This window comes from Pelecanus crispus, chromosome 2 (assembly GCF_030463565.1).
Source record: "Pelecanus crispus isolate bPelCri1 chromosome 2, bPelCri1.pri, whole genome shotgun sequence".
NCBI classification, from domain to species: Eukaryota; Metazoa; Chordata; class Aves; order Pelecaniformes; family Pelecanidae; genus Pelecanus; species Pelecanus crispus.
This window is the reverse complement of record NC_134644.1, coordinates 19,393,449-19,411,937: the sequence shown is the minus strand read 5'-3', so window position 1 is coordinate 19,411,937 and position 18,489 is coordinate 19,393,449. Positions and strand designations below refer to the sequence as shown.

The 18,489-nt window shown below is 46.0% G+C and overlaps 1 protein-coding gene across 2 annotated transcripts in view; it reads left to right on the top strand.

Moving 5' to 3' along the window:
* The window catches only part of GAD2 (glutamate decarboxylase 2), a 42,083-nt gene that overhangs the window by 495 nt on the left and 23,099 nt on the right, over positions 1-18,489 (top strand). The window contains exons 3-7 of one of the 2 annotated variants that reach the window (XM_075728332.1): positions 70-219; positions 1,396-1,629; positions 6,591-6,681; positions 7,522-7,634; positions 11,606-11,721. In XM_075728332.1, the coding sequence (XP_075584447.1) occupies positions 70-219; positions 1,396-1,629; positions 6,591-6,681; positions 7,522-7,634; positions 11,606-11,721 (704 nt within the window). Of the gene's footprint in view, positions 1-69; positions 220-958; positions 988-1,395; positions 1,630-6,590; positions 6,682-7,521; positions 7,635-11,605; positions 11,722-18,489 lie in introns of those variants that run through there. The other variant, XM_075728333.1, reaches the window with a different exon arrangement.

Here is an 18,489-nt window from a genome sequence, read left to right as displayed (position 1 = left end):
GGGACGGGGGGACGGGGGGACGGGGCCGATGCCGCGGTGCTGAGGCCGTGTGTCCGTGTCGCTGTCAAGCCCTGCTCTACGGAGATGCCGAGAAGCCCGTGGAAACCGGCGCCAGGGCAGCCCCGGGGGGAGCGGAGCCGCGGCCGGCCTGTACCTGCGACAAAAAACCCTGCGGCTGCCAAAAAGCGGAGGTGAATTACGCCTTTCTGCACTCAACAGGTAACGGCGCTCCCGGGCCACGCCGCATCTCTAAAACTAGCGAAAAAACCCAGCGGTTCGGCCGGGAAATTGCCTCCGCCCGCGGTGCGCGGAGGCCGGGGGGGCCCGACGGTGCGCGGCGGCTCCGCGGAGCTCCGCGCCCCCGGCCCCGCGCCTCCCCGCGCCCGCGGGCGCTGGGCATTTCCCAGACCCGCCGGAAAATTCCCAAACCCCAAACGAAAAAAAAAAGATCCCGGGAAAAAGCAAAAAAAGCAGTAAAATCGCGGCGTGCTGGAGCCTGCAGGTTGCTCCTTCTAAGGAACGCTGGCAGCAGCGACCTTCTCGTTGGAGCCCCTGCGATGTAATTAAGGTTTGCGGGGAGGAGGGAGAAGGCGCGCTCTCTTACCGATCTCTTTTAATTCGAGGTATTTTGGCACTTCTTTTCTGACCTTGGAGGTGGCGTCTCCGCCAGCGAAGGGGTGCCAGCTCGCCGCAGAAAGGCGCTGGGCGGGCGGGGGGGCTCCCTCCCGTTCGCACGGCGGAGCGGGCGAGCGCTGCCCTCCCGGCCCCGCCGCTGCGGCCGCCGTGCGCTCGGGCTGCTGCCTGCCTGCCTGCTCCCGGGGCACCCCAAATGGGGGGGTTCCGCTGCAGCCCGGCTCTGCCTGAGCCCTCGCACTTCAGTTCAAACAAAAGATGTCAGTGTGTGCCACTGAGAGACCGCGCAGCATCGCCCGGGGAAAAGGCATTAAATTATCAACAAGTTACTTGCCTTGGAGAGTCGCGAGGAAGGTGTTTTATTGCGAGGCAAATGACAGTTTTTGGAGTGCTTCTTGTAGCGTTTGTTCCCCGAGCTTTATTTTTCCTGAGATTCGTTTTCCCAGATTTCCTTGCTCGCTCTCATTGTCTTAAAAATTGTTCTGAAACACACTGTGGGCAAAATTTGCTGCTTTAGGTAGGATATTAAAACCTAACTAGGGCAAAATTTGCTGCTTTAGATAGGATATTAAAACCTAACTATTATTTCTCAGAACTTTCCTTAAAATACAGTCTTACCAATTTGCTTATTAAATGAAAACAAAGTCTATTTGTATTGAACACAGGGAAAAGATTTCCTAAACATAAACGGGAGAAGCTTTTGTCCAAAATCCGTGTATATGGTCGTGAAACAAAGTTAACTTTTCATTTCTCCGTTTCCAGATCTTCTGCCGGCATGCAACGGAGAAATAACAACTATGTCTTTCCTACAAGACGTTGTGGACATTTTACTTCAGTATGTGGTGAAAAGTTTTGATAGATCAACAAAAGTTATTGATTTCCATTACCCGAACGAGCTGCTCCAGGAATATAACTGGGAACTGGCAGACCAGCCACAGACTTTGGAAGAAATTTTATTGAACTGCAGAACAACTCTGAAGTATGCAATTAAAACAGGTAATAGCCGTGCTCATTTTCCACCCTATATGGTTTCCATCCATTGATTAAAGGTGTCATTTCATTTTATCTTGAAACGTTAAAGATTGAAGCAGCAACTGAATTTTGTCAGTTCCAAGCAATTTCTAGCAGAGACAGAAATCGTTTTCCTAGATGATAAAATACTCCAGCAGCCCCGTCTCTGGAGCTGCCAGTGCAGCGTCGCAGACCCTTTCCGATGTCAAATGAATGCTTCTGTGCGTCGGAGTTGCCGAGTGTGCCGCTGAGCAGCCTTTTCGCCTCCTTTGCGCTCCCCTCCTTTCCTTTTCATCCATTTGACATGGGGTGGGCCGGGGGGTGCCCCTTGCTCCCCGCAGACCGGGGAGCGTCGGGCGCCGACCTCGGAGGCAGCGGGGGCGGGGAGGGGGGGGGGGGGGGTTCCCTGCAGCGGGGCTGCAGGGACCAGCCCGTTTAACACCCAAAACTGCGATAAACATCCTGTAAATGGGAGATCTGAGCAGCCATTTGCCGCGTCTCTCACCTTACCTGCAGGGCATAAAAATAGGAGAATTTGGTAGAACTGCCCAGAGGAGTATTGGGGTTTTTTTTTTTTTCAACTTTAGGCTCAAGCACTTAAAAAAAAAGCCCAAATTGTTTTAGCAGCCTTTTGTTGTTGTTGTTTTTCACTGGGGAGGGCAGGGATGGGTTGACTCCCGCCTGCCTCCCCCCACCCCCGGTGTGGGCTTCGTGGCGGGGCGGCAGCGTGGGGCTCACCCAGGCGTGGGGAGGCCCCCGGCTCTGCACCCGGGGCCACCTTAAATAAACTGCGGTGGAGCGGACAAAAAGCGTAGCTACAATTACGGCTGTGATTGAGAAACGATGTGGAGTGCAGGGAGCTCTTAGTGCGAATTTGAATTACTGAGAAATTGCTTAAAAATAAATGTGTAGCAATTACTGAGACAAAAGGCTGTTTGGTGAACAGGGGTTGAGGGGAAAACAAAAAACAGGTTTTGTCACCATTTGGGAACAGGACAGGCTGATCCCAGTAAAGATTGTGGGGGATCTGTGTAATACTCCTCGTTTAGAGGTGGAAATGTCCAGCTGAATGTTTTTGATGCATGAGTCGGGTGCTGTCAAAACGTCTGTAAAATATTGGAATAAATAGTTAGATAAATGATGTCCACAGGAACAAAGTCGATCAGTCCAGTGATCCATGTGATGTGTCTGGTTAGGGCATAGGAAACATATTTTCACAGAACGCTGTGAAACACAGGATCTGTGAATCTGAGAAATCAAAGAATAGGGTTTTCTTAAGCGATTTTCGTTAATCTTTTTTTTGTCATAGCCTGTTTACATAATGGACCTATTTCATTTTGTGCATCAAAAAAGACCCTTTAAAACAATGTTACCATTTCTCTTCTTCCCTGTAAATATGTGAGGCTTTTCCCTTCCTGGCATTTTTTTAATTTGTTTTAATGAAAATAATGTTCTCAAGGTCCGAGGACCGGTGCTGGGGGGGTTGTGTGAGATGCAGCGGTGCGGCGGGGTTCGCCCGCGGGGCCGGGGGGTGCGGAGCCGCCTCCCTTGGCTGCCGCTGCCCCTCAGCGTGCTGGGGCGGCCGCCCCAGCCTGGGGGGGTTCACGAAACGAGCGGGATTTACACCCAGAACCCTTCCGCATGTGCTTCAGAGTAAAACGCTTGAATTACCCCCGGAGGAAGGACAGCGTGGTGAGGTTTCTGGTGGCGGGGGTCTGCATCCGTTCCCGCCGCAGGAGCCCTTCGGACACGGGCCCCCTGGGCTGGGGGGGGCCTGGGCTGGGTTTGGCTGCACAGGCCTGGGAGGCAGATTGGAAAATAAATTGTAGTGCTTAAATTAGCCTCACAGCTGGATCCCCAAGTCCCACCACTGATCCCCAGTTGGGATTAGAGGAGCCAGATGGCTGATTTTTCGGATGAAGAGTGGGTGTGGGATGCTCCCAGGTGTTGCCTGCGTGCTGCCACTTGCTGGGCTGCCGAGGGGAGCCACGCGCGGCTTTCTGCCCTCTTGCTGGCTCCCGGCATCCATTCCGGGGAGAACTGCATCTGAGAGAATATAAAAGGGAGCATCTGCAAATGCAGGGAAAGATGGATGTCAATTTGGTTCCTATGCAGTGCTCGCAGGGGAAATAGAAATGCGAGCATTTGAAAATGGCTTGGAAACCCCAGGAAGGGTGTGAGGAGCTGGCGCGGGTCCAGCCTTGCTCCTGGCAGGCCCTGGTGCCGGTAGCAGGCCGTGCGCGCGGTGGGGCTGTGAGCAAGGCCAAAACCGGTGCCGCTGGCCATGCCTTCATTCGTGCTGTCCAGCTTTGCCAGGCTCTTGTCGTCGCTTCCCTGTCGAGGCTGCGGAGGCTGCCTGTTAATACTAGGGGATGTCCGTGCCTAAAACCAAGCGGGAGCGTGTTTGAGAGGAGGGTGCGTGGGGTGAAGGCATGTCCTTGGCAGAGAAAGCCCGTCCCTGGCTGTCCTAGTGCCTCAGCCCTGGCTCGTGCCCATCATCTCCCAATTTACTCTGGGATAGGCATAAATGTGTTGTATATTGCTAAACTAACCAGTAAGCAGTAATCTCCTATTTTCACATCTCCCTCGCTCCCTGCACCCTGTCAGTCTCTTTTCCAGTCACCTCTTTGTTCGGTGACAACCACGACAAAGGATGTGCGTTTCAGGCAGACAGTACCCGCGTAGTGATTTTTTAACATCTCTTGCAAATGCTTCTTACCTGCCTGGTGGAGCCTGTATTTTAAGCAAAGCCACAATTTTCTGTGGCCGTCTAGCCGAGGGAAGAGAGCTCTTTCACATATTAGGGTGTCACATGGACGGACAAGCCCTTGCAGCTCATGTTGAGGTCAGATTGGAGCATTATGCTCTCTGCCGTTGCATGTTAAAGCCACGTAGCAGAAGGGAAGGGCACCGAGTGGAGGGGGCCGTGTTGCAGGTGTAGGCGCGGGGGGCTCTGCCAGCAGCCGTGCCGGCAGCAGCGGCTCCTGCTCTCCCTGTACTGACATCTCTGTAGGAGCAGAGCGCTGCTCCCCGCCACCTCGCTCGCTCCGGGGTACGGCTGCCCTGACCCCCGTGTGCAGCCAGCCCTGTTCCGTGGCGCTTCCCAAAGCAGGAGGTGTGCTGTGAGGTTCCTTGAAGAAACAAGCAGTGACAACAGGGCTGTTGCCTGGGGCTGGGTACGGGGCTGACGGAGAGCCACTGAGACACTGCAGCTGCAAATAGGAATTCTGCTATTCCCCAGCTTTTCCGTATGGATTTATTTCCAAAGCAGTGTGCATTTATTTCTGGCCTCTTTGAGCCTTCCTGTGGCCCATATTCACCAAAGGCTTTCAGCTCCTAATTTGCTGTTGCTTTCCGGCAGAATTTGGGAACCCTCTTGGAGCCTGGCTGTGGGACTGAACCTGAGCTATAAATACCGAAATCTCTCAAAATCCCATCGTCAGGGGAGATGCAGTCCTCTGCAGGCAGACCCCCGGCACGGGATCGCTGTGGCTTTGGCAGTGGTGGCGGGGTGCACGTGTGCCCCAGGCCCACCTACCCCACTGGGGAGTGTGCAGGGTGGGGGGCTGGATCCTGTTCCTCCTGCTGGACCTTGGCAGCGTCCCTCGGTGCCCGAGGGGCTTTGGCTGCCTGTCCTGGGTAGCGTGGACCAGGGGAAGGTGGCAGTTCCTGTCTCTAGTGGGGAGGGCTCGGTGCAAAATGCAGTCAGGCTGGATGGCAGAGGCATGGGGCTCGTCTCAGGTTAAGGATGCAGGGAGCTGGATTTTGCATGTGTGCCCCCCCCCTCCCCCAGCCTCTTATCCCCTGCTCCAGTCTGCCAGCACAGCCCAATTACTCTGCCTTTGTGTGTGCAAGGTGGGAGCCGGGGAGCAATTCCCCGGGCTGTTCTGCCAGCCATGTGTCTGTGCCTGATAAGAAGCCACCGGAGACTGAAGATAAGTTTCCTCTTGGTGCTGGGTCTGCATTTCCTCAATCATCTTGCTCTATCTTTTGTTTTCTGTGATGGCAATAACAGCACGTCCTCTGTGGGTCAGGACAGGTGTTTTCAAAGCAGAGGCTGCTGTCCTTTGAGTCGGATGGGGTTTAAGTAATTGTGAACCACCCGTAATTTGTACCAGTAATTATGCCACTTAACAGGGGCTTTCGGGGAGCAACTGGTAAAAACTGAGTTTTAATGGTTCCTGGGTTTAATGGCTCTAGGCACATTTTTAAGAAAAATATCTAACAGGATTTTAGAAAAAAATCAGGAGCCAATTAGATTAACCAGGTAAATGGACTATCGGCCCATTGAGTATATTCTTGTGCATCATTCTGGTGGGGCAGCAATGCCGGTTTTCATTTGGTTTGTTTAAAAGCACAATTGCGAGCAGCCAGGCTATTTGTAATTGCACTCTGACAGGGAAGAAATGACAAGGACCGCCACCTTCCCTGCACCTTTGTACAATCATCAGCCTTTGAGTCATGTGCAAAGCAGTCACCAAAATGTTCCATTTTCTCATTTCGTCCTGTCTATTATAATCATTAGCCATTCATCATTGATGTTATATGTACTGGCAAGCTCTTCAGATGGCGTCTCGTGCATGTCTTTCAAACCTAGCCAGGCACAAACACATCCAGTGACAACATGTGACACACTAACGGGAGCAAACAGCTATTTTTGTGAGGCAGCGATGTGCTAATTTTCAAGGCATATTGAGAGGATAATAGGGAATGTTGGAATTCATTATTCTGCGTTCAGTGTAATTACTCTGATTTTACTGAGTTTGGGATGAGAAAGAAGAGAAATCCTGCCTTTTCCAAGAAATGTATTTATTGCTGTTAGCTTTGTTTCGTACCTTGAAAGCACTTCCTTCTCTATGGAAATCCGGAGGTAAATATACCGTTCAGCACTGAATAGTTTCATTCAGAGTCATCAGCCTTTTGATAACATTTTCCATCTTATGCAGGGCACCCTAGATATTTTAATCAACTTTCAACGGGATTGGACATGGTTGGGTTGGCAGCAGACTGGCTGACATCAGCAGCAAACACTAATATGTAAGTAGCAGATCTTTTCCCATAATAATATTTAATACAATTTTACAGTTATACTCTAAAATATTAGCTGCTGTAGCTGAATGAAAGAAAGAATACTTTTATGTTAAGGTTGCTGGAAGAAAAATTGTCTGCTTTTTAAATGGTTGCTACAGCTATTTACATGAAGACTTTCAGCATTGTCCTGTAGGCTGTCTTCTGTAAAATTGCATCGTACCAATATGATGTCAGTTTTGATACCCCCCTAAAAAATACACAGAAAAAAAGATTTTAGCATTTTGCATGCATAAATATGTAAAATGAAAGGTGTGCTAAGTGAACAGTTGCATTCATGTAGAGGGGTTCTGTACAATCCATACTCTAACATACAGTTAGAGCCATTGCTTTCTGTAAGAAAGAGGTGCAGAATTGAAAGTGTGGGGTTTTTTTCTACTTTGGGACTAGGAAGTATTTTTGTGCACTTGCTTAGCTTCATACACTCTCTTGTCATCATGAATAGGACTGCTGACATGTATGCTTCTAGACATGCACACAGGTTTTTGCAAGGCGAAGGTCTGGCTCTGCCCAGCAGCTCTTGAACACAGGGCAAAGCCTTGAGCCTGGAAAAGATGGGCAAGATTTGTTTCACTGAAATGGGTGGATTGGAGTCTCAAGTGCTCTCAGCATCTCTGTTTCTAAACATTTGACATCAAATCTGAAGGAAGATTATTAAAAGAATTGTAAAACAGAACTCTACCCAGTGCAAGATACAGTATATTGTGGCTATAATGTAATGTAATATTGGAAAAAGATGTGTTAGTGTTGTAGATGAAAGCATTAAATATGGACATTACTACATTTCAGGTTCACCTATGAAATTGCTCCAGTGTTTGTACTTTTGGAATATGTCACACTAAGGAAAATGAGAGAGATGGTTGGCTGGCCAGGGGGCTGTGGCGATGGGATATTTTCACCTGGTACATGATATTTCAAGCTTTCTTTATTTTTCAGACTATGCTATGTGACATCCCCTGTAGTTAAAGAGTAAACATAATTAAATATGCATGTTTGAGAGGACACTTGCTAATAACCACTAGTGGCCTCTTTGAGATAAAGTATTGCATGTTTATGAATTTTAGGGATATGATTATGAGGGTCTGTTTGAGCAAATTGCATGGCATTATGAGCAGCTGTAATGGCACATGGGAAACATAATCAGAAGAGACATTTGCCTTGCAGTTTCGCTTTGCCCCCACTTTTTATGGATTACATGAAACAGAAAGACTATTGTGTTAATAATGGAGGGAAGAAAACACAACAATGCTCTCCATCACCGCTGGGGAAATTGGCACAAAGAGGGAAAGACATAGCATCCATTTAAGTAATTTTAGTAGAGTCGGTAAGATGCTGCCAACATTGCAGCATGCAGTTAGCTTTCCGTGTATGAGCTGGCCTGTTGAGCTCCATGGGGGTACTTGGGTGGCTAGTTAATGAGTGCTTAAAGGCTCAGAAACCTGATTCCTTCAGGGCAAATCAATAAGGCAAAAAATGAGTGTGATTAACTGTAGACAAATCATTGACTCTGACAAACACTACATTGTTAAGACTTCCTTTTTTTTTTTATCATCCCACTTAGTCTTTTGATATATACCGTTTGTCACCTCCTATCTTACTCTGGAATTTCATTGCTAAAAATTTTGGCCTATCTATCTCACCAAATTGCAAAAAATTGGAAGAATTTACATTGGACATAGCATCTTGCCTTGTCAAAAGAGAACAGACTGATAGCTGGTGGGGAAGGAGCCCTTCTGGAAAGAAAGTATGTTGACCTAATGGAGTGGGAAAGAGTGTTTGGACTATTGAGCAAAGGAAAGGCCTCGGTGGTAACAGCCTAGGGTGTTCAGCTCTTTGAGGGCATGAATGGTAAAGTTCATGCTGTGCAGAAGATCAGACAAGGTTCATCTTCAACTTCTCCCATCTGAATGCGCATGTAGGAAGTGGTGCAGGAGTTTTGTCCTGGGCCTTTCTCCAGAGGTGGAGAAAAGGATGAGAAGAACTTAACGTTACTTCTTGTTGAGTCCTTATTTAAAAAGCACTGAGAGCAAAAGCTCTGACAGCTTTTACTCTGGTGCTTAGAGGTCCTGACCAAAACCGTGGCCTCCATCACACAGAGCAGCATCTAAACGTGTATCACCAGGACCTAAGCCAAAGTTTTTGGAAACTGGACAGTGGTTGGTTACTGTCCAGTCCCTGGCCTGACTCAGTACAGCTGTCTTCAGTTCCTCACCTTGCAGGCTTGAGCCGCAACAGCCCCACCAGGCTGGTCAGGGACCTAAGAGGGGAGGGAAGAGCAATAGCAATGCTGCTCAGCAGGCGTGGCGGGCAGAGGCTGGGCACAGGTGGCAGGCGGGTGTGAAAGGCTCAGTGCATGCACCAGATTTGCCCAAGTCTGGCAAACTGTGCTTGAGATAGTGTGAGTCAGGAAAGGTGAGTGCCTCAGGAGGAACTGCTGTCCCTCCCGGGTCAGCGAGAGGTCCCTGCTTGACCTGAGGGGTCAGGGTGTTGCTGGTGTGTCAGCTGGTGGAGCTGACTCCATCCAGCTGAAACCTGCATGGGGACAGGCTTTCTGGCAGGCGCGTGCCCGTGCTGGCCGTTTGCAGTGCTGCCCCCTCTCATCCTTTCTTCCTCTGCAATTTCTGGTTTGTGCAAAGTGCATCTCTCTAATTCACTCTCTTAAGGCAGGAATACCCAGTGTGCAGGTTCTGCTTTTTTAGACAATAAATCATCTCTATATTCTCTTCTCATTTCAAACCATCACGGCTTCAGCTGAAGACCTTACTTTTGTGAAGAAAAGGTTCTCACTCTTTGCGTTCTCTGGAGTGAAATATACGGTATCAATACATGCAAAGCATAAAGGCCTGATTAGGTTCTCCAAATTCTGCAGGTGTGGTTTGTTGCCTGCAATTAACTGTGGGTGTAAACACAGCTGCAAAATTAAAGGCAGAATGCAGGCTTATTAATAAGCTTAAGGTTAAATGGCTAGGTAATAAATACTAGTAGGAAAGCCTGGTATTGAAGAAACTTAATGTTTCAGTCTTGATTCTTTTGACACTGAGCCAATGGCTTTGGACAAGATAGGCCAAATTTCTTCAACTTGGACACCTTAGTTCAGTCACCTAAATCATCAACAGCAGCTGTGACATGACATCTGCATTTTTTAGGGACAGGTACCCGAGCATTTCCTCTTAATCTCCCCATTTCTTCTTTTGCTGTTTGTGAAAAGAGGTGTAGAAATTTGTTCATACCGCTCAAGATAGTTGAAGGGGGTAGAAAAAGCCCAATCTGTACTGACCCCTGTGCCAGCAATGCCATCCCTCTGTGGCATTTTCCCGTGGATTCACAGGAGGACCAGTGAGGTCAGGGAAAGCCCAGAGCAGAGGCAGCCTTACTGCAAGAGCAGAGCTAGGACGCTGATTAGAAATGAAGGGCATAGTTTCTGTGGGCTGCGGAACAGTATATATATCTTCAGTGGGATAAATACAAATCTTACAAAAGTCGAAACAATGTTAAATTTGCCATCATGTATACCACTCTGGCGTAACATGGTGTGACGTCACTGCCTTCAGCAGAGCTACCTTGATCTGCTTAGAGGGTGGATTTTATCTTATCTCGCTTTGGCTGTCCAAGCATTGGGTGTCTGCCCTGGGCTAGTTACAGCAGCTCCCATATATTCGAGGGAGAGGGGTGGATGCGTTTGCAGGGCAAATCATTCCACCTACCACAAGCAGCTACCTTAGGATGAACTGAACCATCTTCTGGAATTGCCTGTCTTGTGCTCTTCACTCCATTTTTAGATGGATGAAAGTTGGGTTAGTTGAACTCTACCTCAGCTGCACTCTGACCTGCTCATTTAAAAGCCTAAACCCATGATCAATAGACACCTTTGCTTTATATAAATATATGTGCATAAACATCAATATATAATCAATCTGTATATATATATATATAGCATATATACAGGATAAAACTGATGGATTTTGTATACATGTCTGTGTGTGCGTGTGTTTATGTGCGTACATATGTAAAAGTACTCAGACTCTGCCTCAGGTTCTGCATTATATTCCCATAGTGCTCATGCAGCATTAATATATAACCAAACATTGTTCCACTGTAGACAGGGAGGCTCAGTTTGTAAAAATGTCAAAAAGGAAAAACTAAGTGCTCGTTTTTAATTTATGCATTGACAATTAAAATATGGGAACAGAATACTGTAGAGCTGTCATTTGATACCCATCTTGAAGTGGGTAAGATACCCATCTTGAAATGGGTATTTTAAGTCAATGTATTCTGGTGATTTTAAGGCTAGCGTTAGGGACATGTAACCTTTTCCCCTTGCTCCCATCAGAGGACAAATAAAAATAAAAATATTTGTTAGAATGACCCTTTTTCCTTTCTCTTGCCTTCCCCCACTCCAGTTATCCAGAAGATAAGTGTCTGTTGGGACTCGCTGTGTGGGTTTCCTCAGAGCCGGGGCATGAAATGCCACCCTAATTTGGGAGGGGAGAGCACAGTTTAGGTTGCACTTGGAAGCCACTTGGGAAGTTTCCTTGTAGTGGCATCCACTTGGGAGGTGGAGCAGAGTGGGGATTATGTGTTGATGCATATGGAAAGATAAGATTGGGGACTAAAGGAGAAATGGTAACAAAAATGAGGATGAAAGGAAATCCCCATAATTTTTTGCAGCAGTACTTTTTGCATAAATTGTATGTGGGTGTAGTAGATCCTGTTATTACACAACCCAGCTGTGAGGAGCATCGGGAAGAAGAATCTGCCATTATGCAGAAACATTAACATTAGAGTTAGAAAAACTGTAGCAAGACTTGTCGTTTGTTCTGCAATAATATTACAATGCATAGAAAAAGTAACAGTATATTACTGTGGACTCCAGGTGGTGCCATATCTAACATGTATGCTATGTTGATTGCACGTTTCAAGATGTTCCCAGAAGTTAAAGAAAAAGGAATGGCAGCTATTCCCAGACTGGTTGCCTTCACATCAGAACATGTATGTGTTTCTGGTTTTTCCTATCTGTTACATCTGCTTGTATGAATTTATGATGAAGAAAGTAGCTGAATGGGAATTTGTGGCCAACTGTCTTCATTTCTGTTATTCCTTCACTGGGAATAAAACAATGGGAAAGGGCTGGCTTTCTGATACATAGAGGGATGAGCTGTGCAGTTATCTGTGGCTGAAACCCAGGGAGAGCAGGTTCTACAAACCACTGCCATTTTTTTGCTCTCACTTGTGTCCGTATAAATGTCGATGTGAATGGTAAGGATGACATCTAACGATGAGAGCTCATCATTGGGCTTCAGCACTTTCTGCCAGGAATGTCTTTTGTTCGGGTCACTCTGGGGGAACAGAAAATCACTGTGAGTCAAAATGTTTCTAGCTGAAACCACTCCTGCTGTTATTTAATGAGAGGGTGATAACATACATGAAGACAGTAGCGTGGAAACGCTGTGTGTGCGTACAGCAGAGCAGCTGTGGTATGTGGTGGGGAACAAGGCTTTGCTGTGAGTTTCTGTCCATGAGCAAAAGCTTCAGCACACCGGGGTTTGTCACAGGCACCGACGGGATCTGGCAGTGCAAGAGATGAGGGGAGGTGGGCATAGGAGAAATCAGAGTGGTCCTCATGGGACAAATGCAGAGATTTTTGCTCTTTGAACAACCATACTGAAGTCATATTTCTGTCTGTATTGTGGGGGCTGTTTTGGGTTTATGGCCATTTAAACCTCCTTGCAGCTTATGGTGGAGAACACGTGTGCAGGAGGAAGCAGGAAAAAAAAGGTTATACCCAGAAGGGGTTGTGAACTGTGTTCAGGCTTCACGGTTCCCTTCTAAATTTCTCTCCAGCTGTGCAGGCTTGGCCAGAAAGGACTCTTTTATGGCTAGGGCTCAGCAAGATGCTGTCCATGTTGGGTGACAATATCCTCCTGAGTACCTTTTTTGACTTATCAGAGAACGTGTTTCCATTCTGCATGAGTGTGAAGAGCAAAGTGTCCTAAAAACTGATCAGAAATGTCTGGGAGGAAATCCCTCTGAGGATGCCTTTCATGGCAGTAGGATGAGATGCGATACACAACTGTGGGCTCCACACTGCAGAATAATTGTCCCCAAAGCAGTCAGAGAGAAGGATATTCTACAAATGAGTAGCAACTCTCCAAAGTTGGCTGTGCAGCTAGAGATGCATTATTCATATGGAAGTTACAGACTTAGTAAGTCTTGCAAATAAGGTTCAGCATGATTATTTAAAATAACAAATCCTATTAATCATTACAGAATTTCATTGTAGTCATAGCAATGGAATGCTAAACAATGAACCAAATTGTGCTATCAGTCTCAAAATAATGAAATGAGCTCTAATAATTGTGTTTTCATGCCAGAGAAGAAGCAGTTCCCTTAGAAAATTAAACATTCCAAACCCAAATATACAAGCGAATCCATAGAACACCATCTGAAATCTGTTACATTATAAAAGTATTTTGAAATTACGGTTTTGTTGCTTCCTCAGTCAAGGTTTTTTTGTGAAGTGTGTAATGGCACATCTTCTAGGGAAGTTAAGAAACCATGCTAAGTGATAGGGTCCTTTAACCCTTAATTGCCTGAAGAATGTGGGATCAGGGTTTAACCCTCAAAATAGCAGAGACTGTTACAGGAATTGCAGAGGCCCAGAAGCGCAGTCCCCTTTTTAGATAGGAAATGTCCTGCAGAACCTGAATAGACACTAAGGTATGAGAATGTCATTTATCACGTCACAATGATCTTCTACTTTATTTTAGAGTCCCCAGCCTGATTGTGGTTTCTCTCTGCCACAGTTGGATGCTCTTGTAAGATGATGGCTGTGGAACAAGCAGTCTGTAAACAGGATACATGAGGAAATCCTCATGCTCTGCATGTGTGGTGTGATAGTAAACAAAGCTTAAAGTTACTTTATGTGTTTAGAAACACTTGAGATTTTTGTCTCAAAATTTTCAAACAGAAGTAAATACTCCAATATCAACAGTTCTCAGACAAGAATATCAGCATCGCAGACTGGACTGCATTTTCATTTCTACCAATCTACAGCTTCCATTACTATAAAGGAATGAAGTTACACCACAGTTGCCACCAATATTATTATAATCAGAATCTGGCCTCAATCTGATGCTGTGATAGGTTCAGCTGCCAGTGGGGGAGAAGGGAAGGAAGGAGTAATTCACAGCTCCTAAGTAATCCCCTTCCTCATTTAGGAGTGCATCTTGTTCCTAAATTAGGAGCCTCACTCCCTGCACAATCAGTGAAGAGGGGCACCTCTGGAGGGAAATTGGGAGTGTCCAAATTAGGAACCTAAATATTCCTTAATTTAGATGTTCTAAATCACCTTCAGGAGGGGTTCACCTACTTCTGTGCATTGACCATACACAGAGATCAGCCTCCTGACATAGGCAACCTACATTACGTGCCTAAAATAGGTTATGTGACTATTCCAATTGTGCATGTTCCCAGTAAGCAGATCTTCCCCAAGCTGTTCAGTAGGACCGTGACTTATCTCTCACTCTGCTTCTGTTTATTTCTGTTTCACCAGTGATGGTGAAAGTACACAAAACTGCTTAGGTTGGTCTTGGCCCAGGAATAATTTCACTGAGATGCGCTTGCTCAGGACTTAATTCAAACCTCTGTATTCACCAGCGTATCATCAGTGGTTCTTTCATCTGCGCTGGTGCAGGAGCAGAGCGATGTCCTTCAAGGCAGCTGTTCTGGACTGCACGTGACGCAAGAAACCTTGACTCAGAGGGGTAAAAGTGATGGATGCCAGTTGTAAAAACCTATTTTAGTCTATCGTTTCAAACAATGAAAAATCTAAGATGAAATTGCTACAATACCCTTAATTGGTTTAGTGGTGGACTTGGTAATGTTAGGTTAATGGTTGGACTGGATGATCTTAAAGGTCTTTTCCAACCTAAATGATTCTATGATTCTATGTTTCTAAGGCCTCCTCCTGTGTCCCAGTGCCTCAGCTTTAGGCTGCTGTGAATGTTCAGCTCAGCACATCCCTTTTTCAGTGTGGAGAAAGCAGCTGAAAGGAAGAGCTGCCTTCTCAGAATATTTTTATTGATCCATTTGCCTATAAGCCAGGTGCTATTGAATTTTAACCCATTCCCTGTTGCGATTTTGATCTGGCCAACTAGCACTCTCTTAGACAGCATCCAGTAGTAGCTGGGAATAGCATGGAGCAGGATCAACCCTAGCAGGCAAAAAGGACAAAGACATTGTACTCTGAGGAGGAAAGGAGTGAAGGGGGAAAAAGTTTAGCTGTAGAGAACTAGTTGGGTTCAGGTTACAAAAGAGTCTTTGACCTTTTTATTTGATAGTATAAAAATAGCTGAAGAGACTTGCAGCTTTTACATGGACTCGATGTTTAATTGGGGGCTATACAGGCTCAATCCACAGTTCAGAGAATGAAAAAAAGCTGGGCATAATTGGAAAGGCATAGATATTTCTTCATCTCTGCTGTTCTCCAACCCAGCAAGACGGTGCTTATGTAGTCCACATCAGCTTTCCTAATTTCCCACTCCCTCTAGCAGCCACCACAAAGAGGAACGCCTTGTCAGGTGCTCGCCAGGGAAACAGCAATACAACTCCTGTCTTAGTTTTGGAAGAGAAACCACAGAGTAAGAATTGGCAGTTCACCAAGTCAGAGAGCCAGGGGAGCACAGAGAGGGTGTCTCTGCCTCTGGCATCCCCCCATCTGCACTGCTCTGGGGGTGAAATGGCTCTTGCCTGAGGCTTCACTGGGAGTATGGCTCCGGCAGCCACCGACTGTAAAGGGACGGTCTGTTGGCAGCTCAAGTATAAGGTTGTCAGCATTGTAGACCACCAGACATTACGCAGAGGGACCTTGTTCTCTGGGAGCACTGGGAGCACTGGGAGCATCTCCAAGAGGTGGCTTGTCTGCAGTGGTAGGGGAACACCCTCACAGCCATAGCACACGCAGCATCCACACATCAGTTAGCTCAGAGGAGGCAGTTTGCAATATATCACCGCTTCAGCTTCTTCCAAGCTGATTTCCCCTCGTGGACAAGCCCCATTACTCGCAGGGAATACAGCAAACTACACCAGTAGCTGTGGGAGAAGAGTGGCTTTGGCAAAGTTTTTGTCTGAACACTTTCTGAAGTCTAAAACGGAGGTTCTTGGCTCTGAGACAGAAGTAAATTTAAAAGTGACTTCTGTCTCAAAGCAGACAGCTCGACAGACCTCCATTTCACACAGCCTGTGGAAGATTTTGGGTTGGTTTCTTGCAGAATGAAAAGCTGATCTCTTGTCCCACCACTTCATGGCACATAGTGTTGCCCTCTAGTCAGGCTACTTAGGAGGCAGTTTCCAGGCCTGGCACCTGCAAGAAGCTGTCCAAGCGGTGACCTGTGTGGTGGAAGTTCCAGGGAAAGACTTGAGGAGCCTGGAGATCGTGTTTTCCATTTGATGGAATAAATTATGAAGCCGTTAAGTTATACTTCTGAGCATTCAGAGTAAGTAGGGAGTGTTTTTGTTTCCACCTAAGGAAACTAAAAATCAAACTCATGGATTCAAACATTCTTTCTTTGCATTACCTCATGCATAATAACTAGAAAAGTATTGCTTGGTGGTATTTGAAGCCAGAGAAAAACAGTGAAAAAGTTGGTCTTACTTGGGGAGCAACTTAATTGAAGTAACTTCATTCAAATCAAAGCAAAACCATTCTCCAGAAAAGCAGTGCTCTAGGGCAGCCTGTCCCAAAAGAGGCATTCATCACTTGGGTCTAATCCTTCACCTGTTTGATACCTTGTGACTTTTACACTGCCACAGGATCCTCCTGAAATCAGTGCAATGTTTCTTATCCACAGATAATGCTGTAAAACTATTCACACCGGAAAAAAACAAGTTGTGAGTCTTGCTGGATTAGAAAAGCAGTATGAAATATTCTATTTCAAAAATGCAAAAGATGGAAATATTAGTATGTTGTGCAGAAACATTAATGTATTAATTTCTCCTTTGACATTAACAAATCACTTCAAAAATTGAATAGGAGTAGCTAAGGGGAACAATAGCAAACATATATATCATACATACCATCATATATTTAAAAATGTGATGGGACACAGTATATTCTTTTTGTAGATAATTGAAGGAAAAGCTATAGCTTACAATGAGACATTAAAGATAGGATTCATGTCACTTTAATCACCTAAATTGTAAACATTCAATCTGAGTTAGTGTATGTACATTTTATAGCCAATAAAAGAGAGCGAGATCTGCAGAAGACAGCTCATCCTAGTCTAAAATGGGTGCCAAAGCCTCAGGGATGAGGTGCCTTCTGGAGGTACCTTTTCTTCCCCACTATTGAGGGTGCCCAGACAGCAAGCCCAGACCAGGCACACATTTATAGATGATTATTCTCTTCTTAATCAGAAGAGAAGTAGCCCAGCCTACACATCCAGGGATCCCACATTGTTTAAAGCCCAGGGGAGATGGAGAGGAGAGCGTATGCGCCTCCTTTGCTGGCATGTGGCTGATGGGGTGAGGCTGGGGGTCCAGGTCTGCAGAGCAGTGGGGTGCCAGCAGCCAATCCTGCAGACCTCCAAGAGGTTTCAGCTGCTGGATGGCTCAGCTTGCTCAGCATTTGGGAGCTCACTCCTGATGAGCTCCCTCCACGAAGCTTGTGCCACTCTGGATTTATTTGAGCAGGAAGAAACTGCAATCTGAAAAACCAGCCATGACCTCTGGGGCTCATGGCATTAGGGATCGTTCTTCCTGACAGCTTCAGCCATGCCACATTATGAACAATTAATCTAGCAAGCTATAAAAATAGAAACATCTGTATATTGAAGCACTGTTCATTTAAGATAACAATGCCATACTTTTCAGCATCAGAACATTTTTAATTACTCTAATTTTTTCTGTTTCCAAAAGACCTATTCATTATTGCACCTGTAATAAATTTACAATGTGTTTTTACTTAACAAAGCTAACTATGAAAAAATGGCTACCAGGCAAACAAACATACTCCTAACAGCATTTGAAATTTTAGACAAAAGGAAGATTCCTCTGGCTCAAGATCATTTTTTTTTCCTGACTAATAATATGCTTTTGTCACTAAGATTGACTAATACTCTATGCCTTCTCCTTCACCATTGAATTTTAACCACATCTCTTTTCAGAGACAAATTGAGGTTTCTCTCTAGTGGAGATGTATTTGCAGTTTTCTATGCACCCTTTTACAGTGCAGCACTGCATGACAGGAGGGAGGGCGAAAGCCATCGTGACAGCCCGCTCCCCTCTGCATGTTCTCCTGTCTCTGGCAAGCACAGGACAGTGGTGAAAATCTGGTCCTGCTGGCTTCTCTTAGCCTGTTTTTTCCTGTAGGACTGGCATCAGGCAGTCTGCCCCTGTCCTCCCTTTTTGACCTGCATAACTCCTGCATGGCTGTGTCATGAAAGATGGTGTTCAAGCTCACTTCCTTGCATGGCCAAACAGTCTGTAGCCCCCATATTCCCAAAGGGATCACAATTAACGTCCTTCTTCCCCTTTAGCCCAGCTGAATCTGTCAGTAGTTCTGCTTAACCAGGCTTATTTCTGCAAGCCTTTCCTTCTCTTTGACCTTTATATTTCTCTGTGTTTACCTTTCTATTACACAAGCAACCAAATTTTCAGCACCATCCCAGGAATATTAAAACAAAGTTTAATATTCATCATCATTAGGAAAGTTTTCTTTGGTCTTAAAACTATTTTTTCCATTTTCACTTTCATCCTGGC